Source organism: Dunckerocampus dactyliophorus, chromosome 12 (assembly GCF_027744805.1).
Source record: "Dunckerocampus dactyliophorus isolate RoL2022-P2 chromosome 12, RoL_Ddac_1.1, whole genome shotgun sequence".
Taxonomy (NCBI): domain Eukaryota; kingdom Metazoa; phylum Chordata; class Actinopteri; order Syngnathiformes; family Syngnathidae; genus Dunckerocampus; species Dunckerocampus dactyliophorus.
The window spans coordinates 1,562,564-1,580,120 of NC_072830.1; the positions used below are offsets into that span (position 1 = coordinate 1,562,564).

General features: G+C 44.4%; 1 protein-coding gene across 10 annotated transcripts in view; it reads right to left on the minus strand.

Moving 5' to 3' along the window:
- Positions 1-17,557, minus strand: part of robo1 (roundabout, axon guidance receptor, homolog 1 (Drosophila)) — a 263,507-nt gene that overhangs the window by 163,547 nt on the left and 82,403 nt on the right. Inside the window, exon 1 of one of the 10 annotated variants that reach the window (XM_054794925.1) lies at positions 5,908-6,228. The exons of 8 other annotated variants lie outside the window; for them this stretch is intronic. In XM_054794925.1, coding sequence (XP_054650900.1) covers positions 5,908-6,100 — 193 coding nt within the window. In that variant the 5' untranslated portion in view covers positions 6,101-6,228. Of the gene's footprint in view, positions 1-731; positions 1,959-5,907; positions 6,229-17,557 lie in introns of those variants that run through there. One more of the 10 variants, XM_054794929.1, reaches the window with a different exon arrangement.

Sequence of the window (17,557 nt, forward strand, 5' to 3'; positions counted from 1 at the left end):
GCACACACACGCACACACACACACGCACACGCACGCACACACACACACACGCACACACACACACACACACACACACACACGCGCACACACACACACACACACACACACACACACACACATGCACACAGTGTTCAGGGCAGGCCGTGTGCTTCCATTTGAAAGAAAAGATCGTTAGACTCCTCGACTCTTCCAGCGGCCTTTGGACGGTTGAATTCGCAGAAATGAGCAGAAAGGCTGAAAATAATGTAACGCGTCAAAAACACGGCACGCTCGCTCACACCACAGTACATTCATGCAAGTGATAAACAGCTCAAAGTCAGTCCATTAATGGGTTCGCGCCTCCCGAGAGCTGATGAATGAAGCGAGCCTCGGCGGGGCCAACTCGCCCTGGCGAGGCTCGCTGGGTCACGCTGACAACAGTCCTTTAGCTTGTCATGCAGCTCGGCAGGTAAAACCAAAAATATATACTCTGCATTATTTACAAAATAGAGTGTATTTTTGGTGCAGCCCTAATTGACCCCCATTCTGACCACACATTTGCGTTCCCAATACAGTACAGTATTTCTACAAGAACAATTAAGAAAACTCTTTTGTACTATTTGAAAACGAACTGATTGAAACACTGAGCTCAGCAAAAAGAAGGCTACGGTGCCCACAGAAGGGGACGATAGAAGCTCCGAATGCCTTCATGAGGGATGCACCAACTCGACTAAAGGAAAGGGAAACCTCACCTGAGCACACATGGAGAATTCCTAACAGCACTAGAAATCCAGTAGAAGTTGGAGACATTATTCAAGGTCTCGCTTTATAGGAATCCCCCCCACTTCTTCTTCTTGTTCTTCTTCTTCTGCTTCTTCTTCTTCTTCTTCTTCCTCTTCTTCTTCTTCACGTAGTAATCCAAATTACGCACGAAGCATCCACTCCTTCATGTCAGAGAGGAAAGCATCCAGAGTTGTAAAGTCCACACTTGGAGCTCGGGTTGAAAATGTACGACGAGCGAACGTCAACACATGTCCTCTCCTCTCACAAGTGTGGAGGAATCTGAAGAGGAGATGTGACGAAGAAAAGAAACAGAGCAGAAGAGTTGTGTCCACTCCGCAGAAGCATCCCGAAGCATTTAGCTGCTTTATTTGACAAAAAAAAAGTTAATCTCCTTCCGTGCCAGTCACATTATTCCAGTCCAGAGTTGGGAAACTTTGCGAGTCCGTCCTGTCAGCGTCTTGTCCGAGAAGAAGAAGAACCACAGCATGCAGCGATCAGTGCAACTTTTCCATCCCACTTTCTTCTTCTTCTCCTTTTTTTTTTACATCCCGAAGCTTCACGATGGTGCAAAGGAGCTCCGCTCGCTGCTTTTTCATTCAGGGAAAAAGCAGGAATGACTCGTCTCTGCCATGCACGCACACACGCACACGCACACACACGCACACACACACCTCCTTCTTTCTTCCCCCTCCACCGAGCTCTTTTCCAGTGTGGAAATTTAACCTCTTCCCGTCTGGATCCATCCACACTCAGCGACACATTCCATTGACTTCCACAGGCAGCAACGCTGCTCACCATTGCCAGTAAACACGTGGATCCAAACAGCAACAAAAGTCAAGTGAGCGTCAAATGATAAACGCATGGCTTTTTATTTGGCTTATTCCAAGAGGAATACAGAGGACGTATGTGGTTTCTTACTGTGATTAAACACAAAATAACCCAAATGACGCACCAGCAAGGACTTAATAATAGTGTGTCCCAATACAGGCTCTGATTGAACTCTAGATTTATTGTACTCTCAATCACGTCCAGCTTTTTAACCCTGATGGCACCAAACATTACATGCTGCCTATTTGCTTCTCAATACATCGGTCACTTTTAAGGCTAATTAATATTTGTTTGTTTTTGTCCAACGAGCCCTTCTATTGCAATAGCGAATAGAACAGCAGATTTGGTCCCACTGAGTGTCGTTATAACCACAGATATTTTTGATACCCTCTAAACCTGACATATTATTATAATGCTTTGCACTTGAGTATCTCTTACATATAATATAATATGTTGTTTTCAATTTCTTACGCAGCCCGTTTAGGCGTAAAAGTAATTGGGCCTGCGTGAATTGAGCCCAGAATAGAGAACAGAGCGTTTTGCATAGATAAGATAACTCAATAAATCAATAAATACACGCTAAAGTACAGTAATACGAGGAGAAATGCTGAATAATACGGTTAAAGTCCTAAAATGCAGTACGTACCTGTCACTAAAGGGATTGATTATGATTACTAGCTTCCAATGAACTGATATTAGCTTAATCTCATGGACTCCCAGTTCAAGTGAAAGCCCTTTAATGTATATTTAATACCAAAAGCAGCTATGAGAATGTATGTGTCACGTCTTTATGTTGCAATATAAACCGTAATGCATGCTGCTATGCTGTGGTAGCATGTTACTTCTTACCCTCGCTTTAAAAAACCCAGCACCTCCTCAAACTGTGCGTATGAATAATTGATAGAGCTGCATTAAAAGAAGATGTGAGTGGCATAAAACAGAATTGCTTAAAAATGCCTCTCTCTTACACTCTGACACACTTCCAGAGAGCTCCGAGATGGAGTCAGCGCACTCGACTACATTTGCTACCAAGCAGCGCCCTCTAGCGGAGGCTGCCGGAACTGATCCACCAAGAAGGATTAAGCGGCAAGCTGGTGGATACGCTGCCTTTGACCCACCAGGGGGCCTTCCAACCGCGCCATGGAGCAAAAACATAGCTGTATCAATCAGGATCATGTGATTTTTAAGTGTAAAGTGTATTTAAAGTAACTTAGTTGAAATGCAACAATAAAAGTGTCTGCAACACAATCATTGAACAATACGGACTTTTTCTCTTAACACACTCCTGACCAAAATGTCATTACAGTTGAACATTTGCATTTACACTTTGCACTGTTGGATCTTGAGGAGGTTCTAAGAGGAACTGGAAGTGAGAAAAAAATGAGTAAGCAATTTATTGCAGGCAAGCATTAAAATGAAATTATGAAATGTTCATTAGCTGATCAAAAGTTTAAGAGCATAGCTCAAAAAAACACGCAACTTGTTCAAAAGGAGAGTCAGTCAGCTTTGGGCATGCTGGATGCCAGGGTTTCCGGGAGGCTCGTGGGAATGTTGCTCCAGGTGGTGAAGATGGCTTCACGGAGGGCATCCACTGTCTGGAACTGGTGTCCATTTTGGTAAACTTCCCTTGGCATCCATCCCCAAATGTTCTCCGTTGGATTTAGATGAGGGGAACACGCAGGATGGTCCAACAGGGTGAGCTTAACCCTCTGGAAGAAGTCCTTTGCCAGGCGGGCACTGTGAAGTGCAGCGTTGTCCTGCTGAAAAAGCCAGTCATCACCGCACAGACAAAGGCCTTCAGTCATGACGGATGCAACCTGCGACATCTCCACATAGCCGGCTGCCGTTTGACGCCCCTGCACAACCCGAAGCTCCTTTGTTCCAGTTAAGGATCTTGATGGCACCCTCTCCACTGTGCCGTGCGGAAAACATCTCAGGTGGGATCTCCTTGTCATGTTAGTAACGCTGGAAGCCATCAGGACCATCAAGGGAGAAGAAGACTTTCTTCCACCTTTCAATGTCCCGTGTTTGCTGCTGTCGTGCAAATTCCAAACGTGCAATTTTGTGGCGAGGCCTTTGAAGATGTTTCTTCTTCTTAAAAGCCTTCTCTCTCACAGATGCCGTCTGGTGGTTATTGGACTGCACACGGCACCAGTAACAACCTTCATTTGGATCGAGGATCGTCCCGTGTCTTGATGGACAGTCAATCATTTTTGTGGGCCTACCACTTGACTTGTTTGTTCTATAACCCTCAGGATCGTTGAAGAAGTTGAAAATGTCTTACTGCGTCCAACCTCAGCAGCAATGGCACGCTGAGGCCTTGCTGACCGCGTTCAACGAGAGAAAGCTTTTGTGCTTTGCCATGAAGAGCTCACGCCAGTGTGATTATCTGCCAGGAAATGACATTGCATCCACACGGTTGGCTTTTAAAGGCGCTGGTCTTAAACTTTTGATCAGCTGATTTCCCTTCAATGGTTGTTTGCAATAAGTCGCTCACTTGCTCCCATTTCTTCTTTTTGCATTTTGAAGCTCTACTTAGAACCTCCTTCAGGTCCAAAAATGTAAATTTTTGCAATTTTTCCACTGGTCTCAAAGTGTGGATCAGGAGTGTGCAGGTCTACTCGGAGGAAGGGCTCAGGTGCCAACGTTGATCAGCACTGGCAGTAAAACGGATTTAAATAAACATTACATTGAAGCTAAAACCAGAGCAATAGAGTACAAATAAGTGCCTGTATTATTATGCACCTGAAATAATGCAGCTAGCCTGACAAGAGATAATAATGAATGGGAATACACACATGTGCTGATGCTACGTGCACGTAATATACTGCAACATGCACGACTAAAACATGCAGTATACTGCATGCTGGATGTGGAACGCCGAACATTTGTGCACAGCACAGTGGAAATGCCTCAAAAGTTGCCTCAACAGACTTCAGTGGAAAATATGCTTCTGAAGTCACACCAAACCTCAGAGTTGGAAGTGATGTCACCAAACCTTTGATGTCATCAAAGGATGAAGTCAACCATTAACAACCTCAACGATATCAACATCTCAACTAAGCGCACTTCCATGAAAACCAGGCGGATCACACGCTGCGAAAGTTAAGGTGGATTTGATTGTATTATTATTATTATTATTATTATTATTATTATTAATATTAGGGATGCCCGATATTGGCTTTTTTGCCAATAACCGATTTGCCGATATTGCCAAACTTGCAATTTCCGATTCCGATATCAACCGACGCCGATATGTGTCCTCTCATGGAATGAACACATTGTGGTGACCCACAATACTGTTTATATTCAGACATTCTAGACATTTCTCTTGGAGAGCAATCAAGTATCTATTGATCGATCGTTCGATCTTGTCTACTTCTGTTTCCGGCTCATGAGGTCTTTGTTGAAACGAGTGGAGAGCAAACTGATTGGTGCCGCTTACCTCCACTCCTCCACTGCTGTCTCGTTGTGAACCGCATCTCCCCTTTTGGTGACCCTCGACGTGGGTAGAAACGAGACCGTGCCGGCTACCAGCTAACGAGTAAGCTAACACACCCACGCCCGTGGTTTCAACATATCCAGCCCGGTTCCGCCTGAGACGGATAACACAGGACGTGATGAAGTATTTCCACGTATTGGCGCTGCCGGATGCCTCGTTGAGTTTTTTATTATCGGTCTTCAATATAGTGAAAAAACCTGATATCAGCCGATATTACATTTTTATGCCAAATATCACCGCTATCCCTAATTGTTATCTTTGTGTATTTTTATACGAGAACCAGTGTTCACTCCTGTTTCCACTCGCACTGGTGTCAGAAAGTGAGATAAGTGAGGCGCATCTCAACACCACCAAACTTTGCTTTCCCCTTTTGTCCTTTTGCATTAAAATAAGACTTTAAATAAGCTTTTATTGTTTATACATTTGTTTACGCTGCTGCTTGATTATTGTTTTTAGTTTTCCTGTTAAATGATATTTTTAGAATGTGCCGCCGGCCTCAAATGACCCCCCGACTGCACTTTGGACACCCTCGCTCTAACCGCTTCACTGAACGGACTGAGTGCAACAGGCGTCCATGCTGCATCCAGCCATCCAGCCCCGTGCACAGGAAGTACCCTGTAGTTACCACATTGCCTGCGTTTTTTCCCAATCGAGTGTCCAAAACCGGCCAGCAAAATGTCAACTTGACAAGCGTGCGACAGCACATTCAAAGCACTTCCAGCTCTAAACAGCGTCCACTCATTTCCATTGAAATATCTGGACGTCAGTGCACTTCCTTGAAGATGGAAACTGTTCTTCTCATGACTGACACTTACTGTGAGGACATTTGGATGCTTTCCCGTGGGAACGCCTGGAAGTGTGATAGCGGTGCTGGCGGTTCGGTAGAAGTCCAAAGTTGTCGGGTAGAAGTTTGCACCAGCGAGCGACGTGATGACCCCCGTGGTCTTTGGGCACCCCCAGCATGACGAGCACGCCCAACAGCAACACTAGCAAGCATGAAATCTGCATCGTGAGGAGCCGCAACAACAGAAACGGCAAAGAGTATCAATGGAATTCCATCATATTATCCCCAATCTTCCCGCTCCTTCATGCTGCTACACCCATGCAAGCTCGGCTGGTCTCCTAACGCTGCTGACAACGTTCCCCCCCAAAAGTACGATGGCATCCTAATGAGGGCAAGTTTAAATACAATGTGGCAATGGTAGAGTCCGCACCCCCTTTTTTTTTTTTAAATCTCACCACCTCAATGAAGAGACTGTCTCCTATCTCCCCCCGGGGGGGGGCCTTTTCACGTTCCCATAATACTCCTTTTAATATTCACAGAGAGCGTTCCATCTTTTCTCATGATGTTTCTATGCATGCGGCCACACGGGGGATCCCGTAGCTTCCATGCTGAGTCGCCATTCACACGCGTTGGAACGCCGCACAAAACCCAGGCCTCCTCGGCAAAGAGGTGAAGGGGTGGCGGGAAAGGAGCCCACATTCCCTCGGCTGCCGAAGACTTAAGACGATTTAATGGCTTTCATTCCCGTCTCGCTCCAACGCCAAACGGGATGGGAGTGAAACAAAGGCTCTTGATATGGGAATGGGAAGGGTTTCCTTTATTTCATAAGTTACACCGAAGTAGAGTAACATCTCGCACTCGCGCTCTGAATTTCGGGGCTTCACTCTCTCACAGTTTTTCACAAATATATCTATGAATAAATCACGCCGTGCCGTGCCTGAAAACAAAATTAAAAAAGCATATTTAAGCAAAGTGAACATATTGTTTTGCCTGAATGAAGCATTTCCGAGCATACAAAATAAGGCATTCAGAAAACGCATTCAAAGGAGCTGTGATGACATGTAGTACTCTACACTGGTCACCAGGTGTCACTAATGTTACTGTAATGTTGGGTGAGACACACAAGCACCAGCCTTGATCGCCGGGAACAGCAGGCTTTCATCGCAGGTTTGAATGACCTCACAAGGGGCGGGGTGATCCCTAACACGGGCTGCTGTTGCGGCCGCAACTGACGCCAAGCTCAAACTCAAATTTGAACCCTTGACATCATTTACTGCCCCCGCCCCCACTCAGCTCCCCTACCGCCGGAACACATTTACAGCAACACACATGAGCACGGAAGTCTCAATTATGTCTTATTTTGTAGTACTACTGTATGTCGACTGTACGGCGTGATACAAGTGTAAAGGTGACTACAGGGGTGGTATTTCATGTAGAGGGCTCTAGTAATGTTAAAAACCGTATTTAGAAGGTTGTAAACACATTTTCTACACTCTAACAATGAACATATTCCATTTCGAAACAAGGAATCCTACCAGGGGTTACTGTAATAACAATAGAATCATTTGGAAAAGCAACAAATATAAAACAGAATATTAAAAAAATAAATAAGTAAATATGTACAGAAACGGTACAGTAATAAATTAGTGTAGGGTATATGATAAACTCTACCTTCATTAAATACTAAGGAATACATAATACAGTACGTAGTAGTAGTAACAGTATCTACATCCCCCAAGCTGAAACATGACATTGGAATAAAAGGATTTAGCGTTAGCTTGATGTCGTCGAGGCTAACTGGAGACTTAAGTTGTCCATCGGCGTGAACGTGAGTGCAGATGCTTATTTGTCGCCGGGTGTCCTGCCACCCTAATGAGGACAAGCGGTATAGAAAATGGATGGATGGCCTAATCAATCAGTGGTCAACTTCTTTTTACACTTGCATGACGGTTCAAATGTAAAAATAAGGAGTTCTTGTGGTGTTTGACCCTGGAACTGACCGAAATGATTCTAAATCTTGGCATTCCCATTATTAGCAGTGGTGGTAACCCCCGCTTTCCACAAAAGCAGCACAGGCGGGTTTCCAGCTTCAGCAACATTTAGTCGACCTCTTGTCAACAAACTAACATGTCTCACGTTACGACTTCCTGTGTAGGAAGTTTGTTTGATTTATACGTGCGGCCGTGACGTCTGGTATGGAGGAGAGAGACACCACAGCAAGAATGAGACGACGAAGAAGCCGAGACAGACATTAATTAGAGGAGGGAGGGAGGAGACAGGAGATGACCTTCGGAGGATAGATCATATTGCTGTTGGACGGCCGCGGCTAAAACAGGCAACAAATCATCTCCGATTGCACGGCTAGGAAGCGTTTGAAGCACCTCAAGCAAAAAACAGGCTGGACCTGCGGATTAGAAATGTGCGATGCTTGCCGTCTGATACTGGCATACCAGCGCAAAGTAACTTTTTAAAACTTGGACAAACCGACAAAAGAGACGCAGAGTGACCTCCTCGTAGGGTATCCACGCAAAAACACAAACGAAAATGGCAGCAAATGTGTTTGTGTGCAGGGAATGCCGCCCCCCCAAGGGTGAGGCTAAGAAGGGGGGGTGTCCATGCAGTACAAAGGCGGACGAGGCGATAAACAGGCTGTTGCTTTTCCGCTTGCCTGCGCACGCTCAATCCCTCTTTTTTTACCCCGCTGTCTTTTAAACGGGCCTCACATTAGCATCTGTTTAGCGTCAGCCCCAGACGCGGCCTGTGGAGGGTGTTACTTTAAAAAAAACAGCTATCACGTAACATTCTGGCAGTCACACTGTGGATTATTTACATCAATAAACCTGCAGGACGTTGCTGGATTGACCCTGAACTTCTGCACCAGCTTTCCACAAGCTGTAGTTTATTATGGAGTAAAGCACACCAGGCTTTCTGGATTACTATTAACTAGCCGATGTCCTACTTGGATGACTTTCCTCCTCATTATTATGTGACCCCACTCTTTGTCTGACCGATGAAACAAAAGCATTGTTAGCATGGCCGGTGTAAACATAAGCTGCAGCACAAATGCAAAAATAACCATTCCTGTCCAGTGGAAGACGAGGCAGTTACCAATTTCAGGACCAAATGGAGTCACTGATGCAAAGCAGCACACTTTTAAGCTTGCAGACTAAAGCTGAATTTTAATTCAAGACTATCCCCTAAGCCTTTATTCTTCGCCTCTGTTTTGCGCATTTGCGGGATTTGTTGCGGTGAAGGGAAGTACTAGCTAAGTATTAGCTAGCCCTCCAAACTGAGTTTCCTCCGGGGCAAACGTCAAATGACGTCAATCAGAGAAAACTGTCACAAAGATGAACATTTGCCAAATGTTTTGTTAAAGCCACGGTAAGGAACAACTCCCTACAGCTGTCTGGAGCAGTGATTCTCGACCGGTGGGTCGCAGACCCGTTTTCAGCTGTGCTTTAATCTGAAGGGGACTATTTATGCCGCAGGGTGTTGTCTAGTAATACTCCTACAGGTGGCGACAATGTGTAGCGCTATTTGAAACGTGTTGTCATAGAAGAACACCACCAACGTTTGTGACTAGTAAGTTGCCATTAAGATATTAAATGCGCCAGGCCCGTTGAGCCGTAGAAAGTGTTTGCCTGTAAGTATTTTACGCTGTTCAAGTGTAAGGCGCATCTTATGTAGCTATCTATTTAATTGTCACACTTGTTGGAAATCCCCGTGTGAAATCGCTAACGCATATACGGGGTAAACATCAAGCTAGCGCTGTTATTTATCCTTTTATCTGTCTGCTGAGCGAGAGACCAAACGTTTGCGACAGCGTAATAGAAAACCTTTACAGACACAGACGCAAAAAAGTGGTGCCAATGACTGCTAACACGTTAAATGCTAACAGAACAATGACACGAACATGTCTTTGAAAAAGCATTGTCTGACATTTTCAGGCGCTGCAAAGTTCACACAAGCATAGCACACCACTTAAAGTGTTAGCACTGAAGCTAGCACAAGAGGTGACCTGGCTGGTCCACCATCATTAAAGACCACTTAAGTAGGTGATCAAGATGACGTGCTAGCAAAATTACTCTCCTTACTGCAATCCAGTGAGCATTGAAACATTTATTTTTACATAATGTAGCTTTAAAATGGAATCTAATGAAATGAATGAAATTTGTACAAGTTGCATTCGTGAAAAGTTACTACTTAAAGACGCTTTCCAGACGAGTTTAATTCCCCTGCAGTCAACCCTTTGACAGGACCGCAGGGCCGACATCAGAGGTCGACCCACCCTCGTGTGCGGGAAAGGAAGCAATGGCGCTCCAAGCATTCGCCGCCGCCGTTGGTCTCCGAGAAATAAAACGCCTCTTCTCTATTTCTTCCTCTCTGTCTGTCTGCATGCAGCTGCCAAAACAAACTGGCGCTGCGATGGGCGTAATAAATATGAGCGATGGGATATCTGCTGGCGCTGACCTCACACCACGCGACCCGGTCGGGGGAGCAGGTGCTGCTCAGATTTACGACCCGCCAACCCCCCCGTTTACCACCTCCCACCGCCATCTGATGATATACTCCGTCACATTGGTGGGCGCGCACGGCCCTCCTGCCGCTCGGGCCCTGAAAGTCATCTTGGCCTGAGCCTAAGCAGCAACACCTCAAGGCTTGAATCCCATCACCGATTAACGGCCACCATGATGTCACACACCCCATCAAGTCCCCACTGGGGCGCAGAAGACGTCGCTTTGGCTGCTCCATCAAATACCGTAAGCGTCGTTCAGGACTATAAGAGTGCCGTCTTTAAAGGGGATCACAAGGTTTTAAAAGGCACTACGGGCTTTAACGGAGATTTACATCCCTATTTATTATAGATCAAATAAACATACAAAAAACATTAAGCAAGAAGCAAAAATGGGGGCAAAAAAGCCAAGACAGAAGTTCATATTAATGATACAAAACAAAGTCTAAATATTATGGGGCTAAAGTCATAATTACCAGAAAATTAACAGAAATTTACAAGAAGAAGTTGAAACAGTTGAAATAGTAGTAAAAGTAGTAAAATAAAATTGTAAAAAAGGCAGAAATAAAAAAAAGCAAAAACAACGAGAAACGAGAAAATCAGCTGCAGTTTGACGAGACTGAACTTCTAAAATCACGAGGAGACGTAAAAGCACTTCGTAGCATAGATGTGAAATATTAACAAAGAAAAACCTTTTTTTTTAGCCTTTTTTGGAAAATTTGGTTGGGGAAAAAAAGTGATAACATTATGTGAATAAAGGCATAATATTACAAAAAGAAGAAATGCAAAATACACTTTTTCACGTATTTGCCAAAGCTGAGATGCAGTTTTGTCTTCAAGTGTGTGCAGCTCAGTGGAAAGAAAGTATGTCAACGCTTTGAAATTTCTCACAATTCTGCATAAATTGGCCCTGAAATGTTGTCTGATCTTCGCCTAAATCGCAAGAATAAAGTCTGCTTAAAGTTAATCCCACACCAACAATCTTATCTGTTCATACCTTTATTGAAAATAACAAGTAAACATTCACAGGACAGGGAAGAAAACGTAAGTGAACCTCAAGGCTACGCATGAATCAGTCGGGTGCGAGCCAACCAAACAGTGACACAAGATTGGAGGCGTGGCTTAAAGTTGCTCAGCCCTTTTCATGTGGAAAAGTCCCGCTTCGCGCTCCTCCAAATTTTTGTAACCACGCGAACGGAGACACGCGGGAAAAAATGGCAGATGAGCAGGAGATCCTCGCAGCTGAAGTACAGAAATATCGGCAGTTACGTGAGGCAGCCCACCCTGACGCACAGAAGTTGAAGCACAAACAAACACTGGAAAAGGTTGTGTTTTTAGGCAGCTTGTTTGGTTTTTGTTTTCTTTTGCCGTGTTCAGCATGCCTTTTGTGGACCGCCTTCTCTTCCTTTTCTGTCGCAGCAGCAAATGAATACAACACAGCTCCGCTTCTTCAAGAAGCAGACGTGCAAGTGGCGCCATGCTGGAAGTCGAGTAAACAATGGCAAACTTCTTCTCTAGTTTAGTACCGCGATAGACGCATGTTTTCGATACACTGCCCCCTGCAGTTTGGGAGGAGACGCCGCACGGAGTATAAAGTCACACGCGGCCTCTCCAGAGGATTGCCGTGCGTCTCGTGCGGCCGGAAAGCATAACCCAGCCTTTAGACGAATGGAGGAAGATCAGCACTGTTGCTTCTCTTCCAAGGACTGGTCTCTCGTCCCGTCAAAACGGTGCAGAATGCGGAGCGAGGTAAAAAAAAGCCCAAAATGTCAGCTGAAGACTTACAGAAGTCATTGGCACATGCCAACGTGTTTGCTGACAAATGTAGCACACGTAAAACACGACACAAGAAAAGGGTTCATGGCGGAGCACCAAGGAGGAAGCGTTGCTGTCTGAAAACAACTTTTCTGCACATTTGAAGTTTGCTGAAAAAAAAAAGCATGTGAATCTTCCACCAAACATGTGGAGGTAAAACGGCACAGCACAGCAACATCAAAACCCGAAGCACGGTGGCGTGAGCATCGTGGCAGGGGTGTGCTTCGCCGCCTTATCATCACTGATCAAAGGATTTCACAGGTTTATTGTGATGTTTTGCAGAAGAACTTGAGGCCATCTGTCCAAGCGTTGAAGCTCAAAAGAGGATGGGTGTTGCAACAGGACAATGATCCAAAACACAGTGGCTTCAGAAGAAGACAGCAGGTGTTCTGGAATGGCCCAGTCCGAGTCCTGACCTCAACCCGATTGCCGTGGCAAGGCCCCAAGAGCGTCACACCATACAGCCCAGGAATCCCGCTAAACTGCAACAACAAATCATCCTGACGGTTGCGCACGTCTGATCTGCAACTACAGGAAACCTTTGATTGAGGTTATCACATCCAAGGGTGCGCTTTCTTTTTCCTGTCAATGTTTACACGTTATTGTCATGAATAGGAAAACACATCATTGTATGTGTGGTATTAGTTTCAGAAGACCGTTTGTTTATTCTTTCGATTGAGATGAAGATCAGACTACATTTTATTCACAAATGCAAGGAATTACGAAGCATTCACATACTTTTTCTTCCCACATCGTAACTTCTTAGCACGTCCGCACGCGTTGGTTCCCCAGAAATCAAAGTGGCCCTTGCATCCTTTCAGTTTCCCAGTATGCTGCCTCGGTAGAAAACGTTTGGACGCTCCTTGATTACGAGCGCTTTGATACCAAACGCAAGCCAAAAGTTAAAGCGGTGCAGTCAAACTCCCCCCGAGGTTGTGCGATTTCCAACTTTCAAATACAATCCTCCTCTAAAGCCGCAAAAAGCATCACAGCAAAAACCACCGCCATCGACCTTCAAAGGATCATGAAGCCATGTTGATTATTATTTGCAGAATTTATTCCAGAAGGAGTCGCCTCATTAAGGAGGTGGTAAGATGAAGAATATTCACAGGAAGTAACGTTGGGCTGTTTGTTTCCACGTGCATGACCATGAAAAACACTACAAAGTCACATGAAAGGGAATTAACGCTCACGTTCCCTCGTCGTTGATGAGCACATTTCAAACTTGAGTGTTACACTGTCCCCTTACAGCTAAGAGTCAATACTCATTCAACACCCAAGACGCAGTTATACATTTTTACCTTTTGGGTTTTTTTGGCACGAGAGGCAAGAAGTGGTGATGACGCAACCGCACATCAATGGGGGTCACTTTTAGAGCAGTTCTAAACGGCCACAAGGTGGCAGAAATGAATTTGGTAAGAGCTCGGCAGGTGAATTTGAATGGAAGAAACGAGAGCGCAAGGAGGAAGCGGAAGAATGTGGACGAGCGTAGCGTAGCATAGCGTAGGGTACGCATTGTGGGGAAATCTTAACGCATGCACGTGCACACACGTGCACACCCATGCACACACACACTTCAGTTCCAAATGTGAAAACTGTAACTAGTTCATGGTGTTATATTTGTAAATAAATTATCACTTGGATGTAAAACAGACATTTTTTGTGTTGTTTATGTTGTGGTAAAGTTGTTTACACATGTGAGCTGTCACACAAGCAAAAGTGAAACTTATGCCTGTGATGTATCTTTTCAGAAAAAGCTGGTTTTCTCCCTTTTTTAGGTGGGAACTGATATATACAGTATATATATATGTATATATCTATAGATATATGTATCTATCTATCTATCTATCTATATATATATATATATATATATATATATATACAGTCAAACTTGTCTATAGCGGCCAATAGAGGGAGTCTGCAAAAGTGGCCGCTATAAACAGGTGGCCTCTATAGACAGGTTGGCATCCAGTTTGAATGTTGACCAGTAGAGGGAAAAAAAATAAAAAAAAAAGGGAAAATAATAATAATAATAATAATAATGTTGACCAGGAGAGGGCACTGCAGACTGCAGATAAAAGTTGTACAGCACTACTAGGCTTGTTATTATCATGGTTCATGGTTTTAATTCATCCTGAACATGCATACGAGTCAAACAGTAGCACATCACATAGTACATTTCACAATTTTGCATGTCCAAAAAGGAGTAGGAAGAAGCAAAACTTATTTAATCCTACCCCTCATCAGTTTCACATCAGTTGCAATACATTTATTCCCCTCTTGTTCTTCCAAGTGTACTTTGTAGGTCTACATGACAATGTAGTGCAATCATAGCCAAGGTTTTTACTTACTAAAAGGAAGCTAGAGGCTTAATAATAACTGATAGAATATATCCACCACCCACAGAACAAAGCTGTGCTAGTAATGTCTTACGCTTGTTTTTAATATTTTACTTTTTATACGGCAGAGTGTCATTACAGCTTTAGTTCATCAGGAAGTGACGGGAAGTGACGGTGGGCGTCCCGAGCAGGAGAGCTAGGCTCAGTGCTAGCTGTGAGTTTGGAGAGAGTTGGGAAGTGTGTTTATGTTGGCGTGGATGTAAAGTCCTGCAGTGTTCTCCGCTGTTAATAAAGCCATTAAAGTGCATCGGCGACGTGAGTCTCTCCTTCCCCACAACAAGCGGCATTACAGTATTGACCAGTGCACACCAGGAAATAAACGGTGTCATTTCTTACAGGCATTGGCTGGACAGCTATGTAGTGGGGCTTGTTTAACCTTTGCCTTGTGGGCAAGCAGGAAGGAGAGACGATGCTGAGAGATGTGTGTGTGTTCTGAGCTGCTGTCTGGTGGCCGCGTTCAATAAATAAAGTTGGCAGAAGCAACAGGAGAAGTTTCCTTCTTTGCTTCGGAGCTGAATAACACTGACAAGTTAACAGACTAGTAGCAAACGGAAAAGAAGACGGCTTTGTTTGTGTCGAATACAGAAGATGAGGACTTTGATGGATTTGTGGATGAGGATTGATGAAAAATAACATGAGTACATTCTAAAATACTTCAATTAAGTACAACCGAACTCAGTTTTGCTCCCGCTGCCGCATGCATGCTAGCGTATGTTTTTTTTTTATTGTAGCGTCGCTGGGAGCACGTCCTGTTCCCAGCCTACTTTGCGGTAATGTTTTGGTGCAAATGCTCTTAAAGTTACATGTTTGACTAGGAAATAGCAAGCTCAAAAGAAGACGGCTTTTTTATGTGGAACAGCTTGTGTGGATCTTGTGAATGATTGTGACTGAGCTAGGACTCAGTAATTAAAGTCTACACACGACGGCTTCATTGATTGAAAAAACAAACTTTTTCGTGCATGAAGCTTCTACTTGAGTCGGTAATTTGGCCGCTATATGCGGTCAGATATTGAGCAAGGGAGACAAAATGGGTGGCCGCTGGCCGCGTTGGACAGGTGACTGCTATACACAGGGTCTATAACATGTACATTTGCTGGGGGGGATTTTTCAGTGACCGCTATAGGCAGGTGGCCGTTCTATAAAGGTGGCCGCTAAGACAGGTTTGACTGTATATGTATATATACAGTATATATATATATATATATAAATGATTTGCATAAGTGACTGACACCACACAAGCCTGCACAGCGCTGTCTTGTCAAATGCACGTCGAGCTTTACAAAACAAGTTTACCAAGTAAGTTTAGATTCAAACCCAAATAGAGGCGGGCTGAGGACTCCCTAATAGAGCGGAGGCAGTGGGAACGCCACACGAGCACGCGACCTTTTCAACTTGCCAATTGCACCGTGTACGTGAATGAGGCACCGATCAACCCCTCTGTGGCTCCAGCCTGCACACTGTGTCTCGGGAGGGGCGGTCGCTGTGTGTGACTGGCCAATCACAGAGCGGGAAGAGTGAATACATAATAGGGATTGTCTTTCATCACGATTACGAGATGTACTTGCTTCATGGTCGTTTTTGGCAAAAATGGTTTGGTTTGGTTTGGTTTAGTTTATTTGAACATGAAGGTTCCAATGAAATACATCTCATGAATCATTCCTTTACAGTTCCACATGTCCAAAAGGAGTAGGAAGAAGCAAAGCTTATTTAATCCTACCCCCCATCTATTCTACATCTAGTACAGTACATGTAGTTCACTTCCTGAATTCCATGTCATGTTTTCTATGATAATCAGAATAATAATATATAATAAATAACAGTATAATGCATAATCCATAAAGTTTATACTGAGAATACGGCTCATCCCTAATATAGGTATAATTAGATTGGATTAAATATAATAATATCAATGCTGTAGAATAAGAAATGATATCGTAGGGCTGACTGTGGTGTCCCAGTAAATTCGTACATCGTTGAAAAGTTCACTTATTTCAGTAGTTCAGTTGAAAAAGTGAAACTCCTTATTCCATCGATCCACTACACACACCGTGACTTGTTTCAAAAGTTCATGTCTTAATTTCTTGATATTTTTGATGATTATGTCAGCTGTAGATGAGTGTACACTTTGCACATTAATGAGTCCACTTTCAACAAATGTTCCTCATCTGTCCGGTATCCCATTCTTGAGGGAGCTGGGGTCAAAGGAGGGTGACCTAGCATTAGCATCCTATTAGTCAAGACAGAGACAAAACCTGCCCGTGAATCGAACGAGCTCGCACACACTTTTGGAGCATTTCCTTCAGCTAATAAAATACACCACTCAGTCGCCCACCTCCTTCCTCTTACCTCTTGACTACATTACCGCTCTTAGTACCCTGAGACTGCTAATAGGCCCATTTCCTGGCACGCCGCTAAGCTAAGCCGTGTGGATCAGGGAGATGAAAATGAGATCGGATGGGGAAGAAGAGTCCCTCCTCCCGGGGTGACCGGGTTGGTGTTGGTATCGTTGCCAAGACAGACAAAGAGGGAATAACGTGTGAGAGTGCAGCTTGAACTTTGCTTCTTCCCGTTCCGCTAGGACTGAGGACACTCCCCCAGTGGGTGTTCGGGAGATCTAACACTAACTGATGCAGCGGACCGGCGCACCAGAAAGGATCCTTTCCAACCTTCTAGGTTTTAAAAACGGCATGTTAGCGGAATGCGATGCTTTGAAGACATCCATCCATCTTTTGTGCAGCATCAACCTCAGCCTCTCAGACGCTCTTCAGAGAGTTGCGCTGTTGTCTTTCACTGGAATGTTCACAATAGGGTTTCAGTTAGGTGAGGCTTTGTGGTCTATGTCAGTATTCTTCCATCTTGAACACCAGAAGCACCACAGCCCGGCCATTTGGCTTTTCTAACTTCCAAACCCAAAGGACAGCCGAGTGGCAGGATTAGTTTTGAACTAACATCCT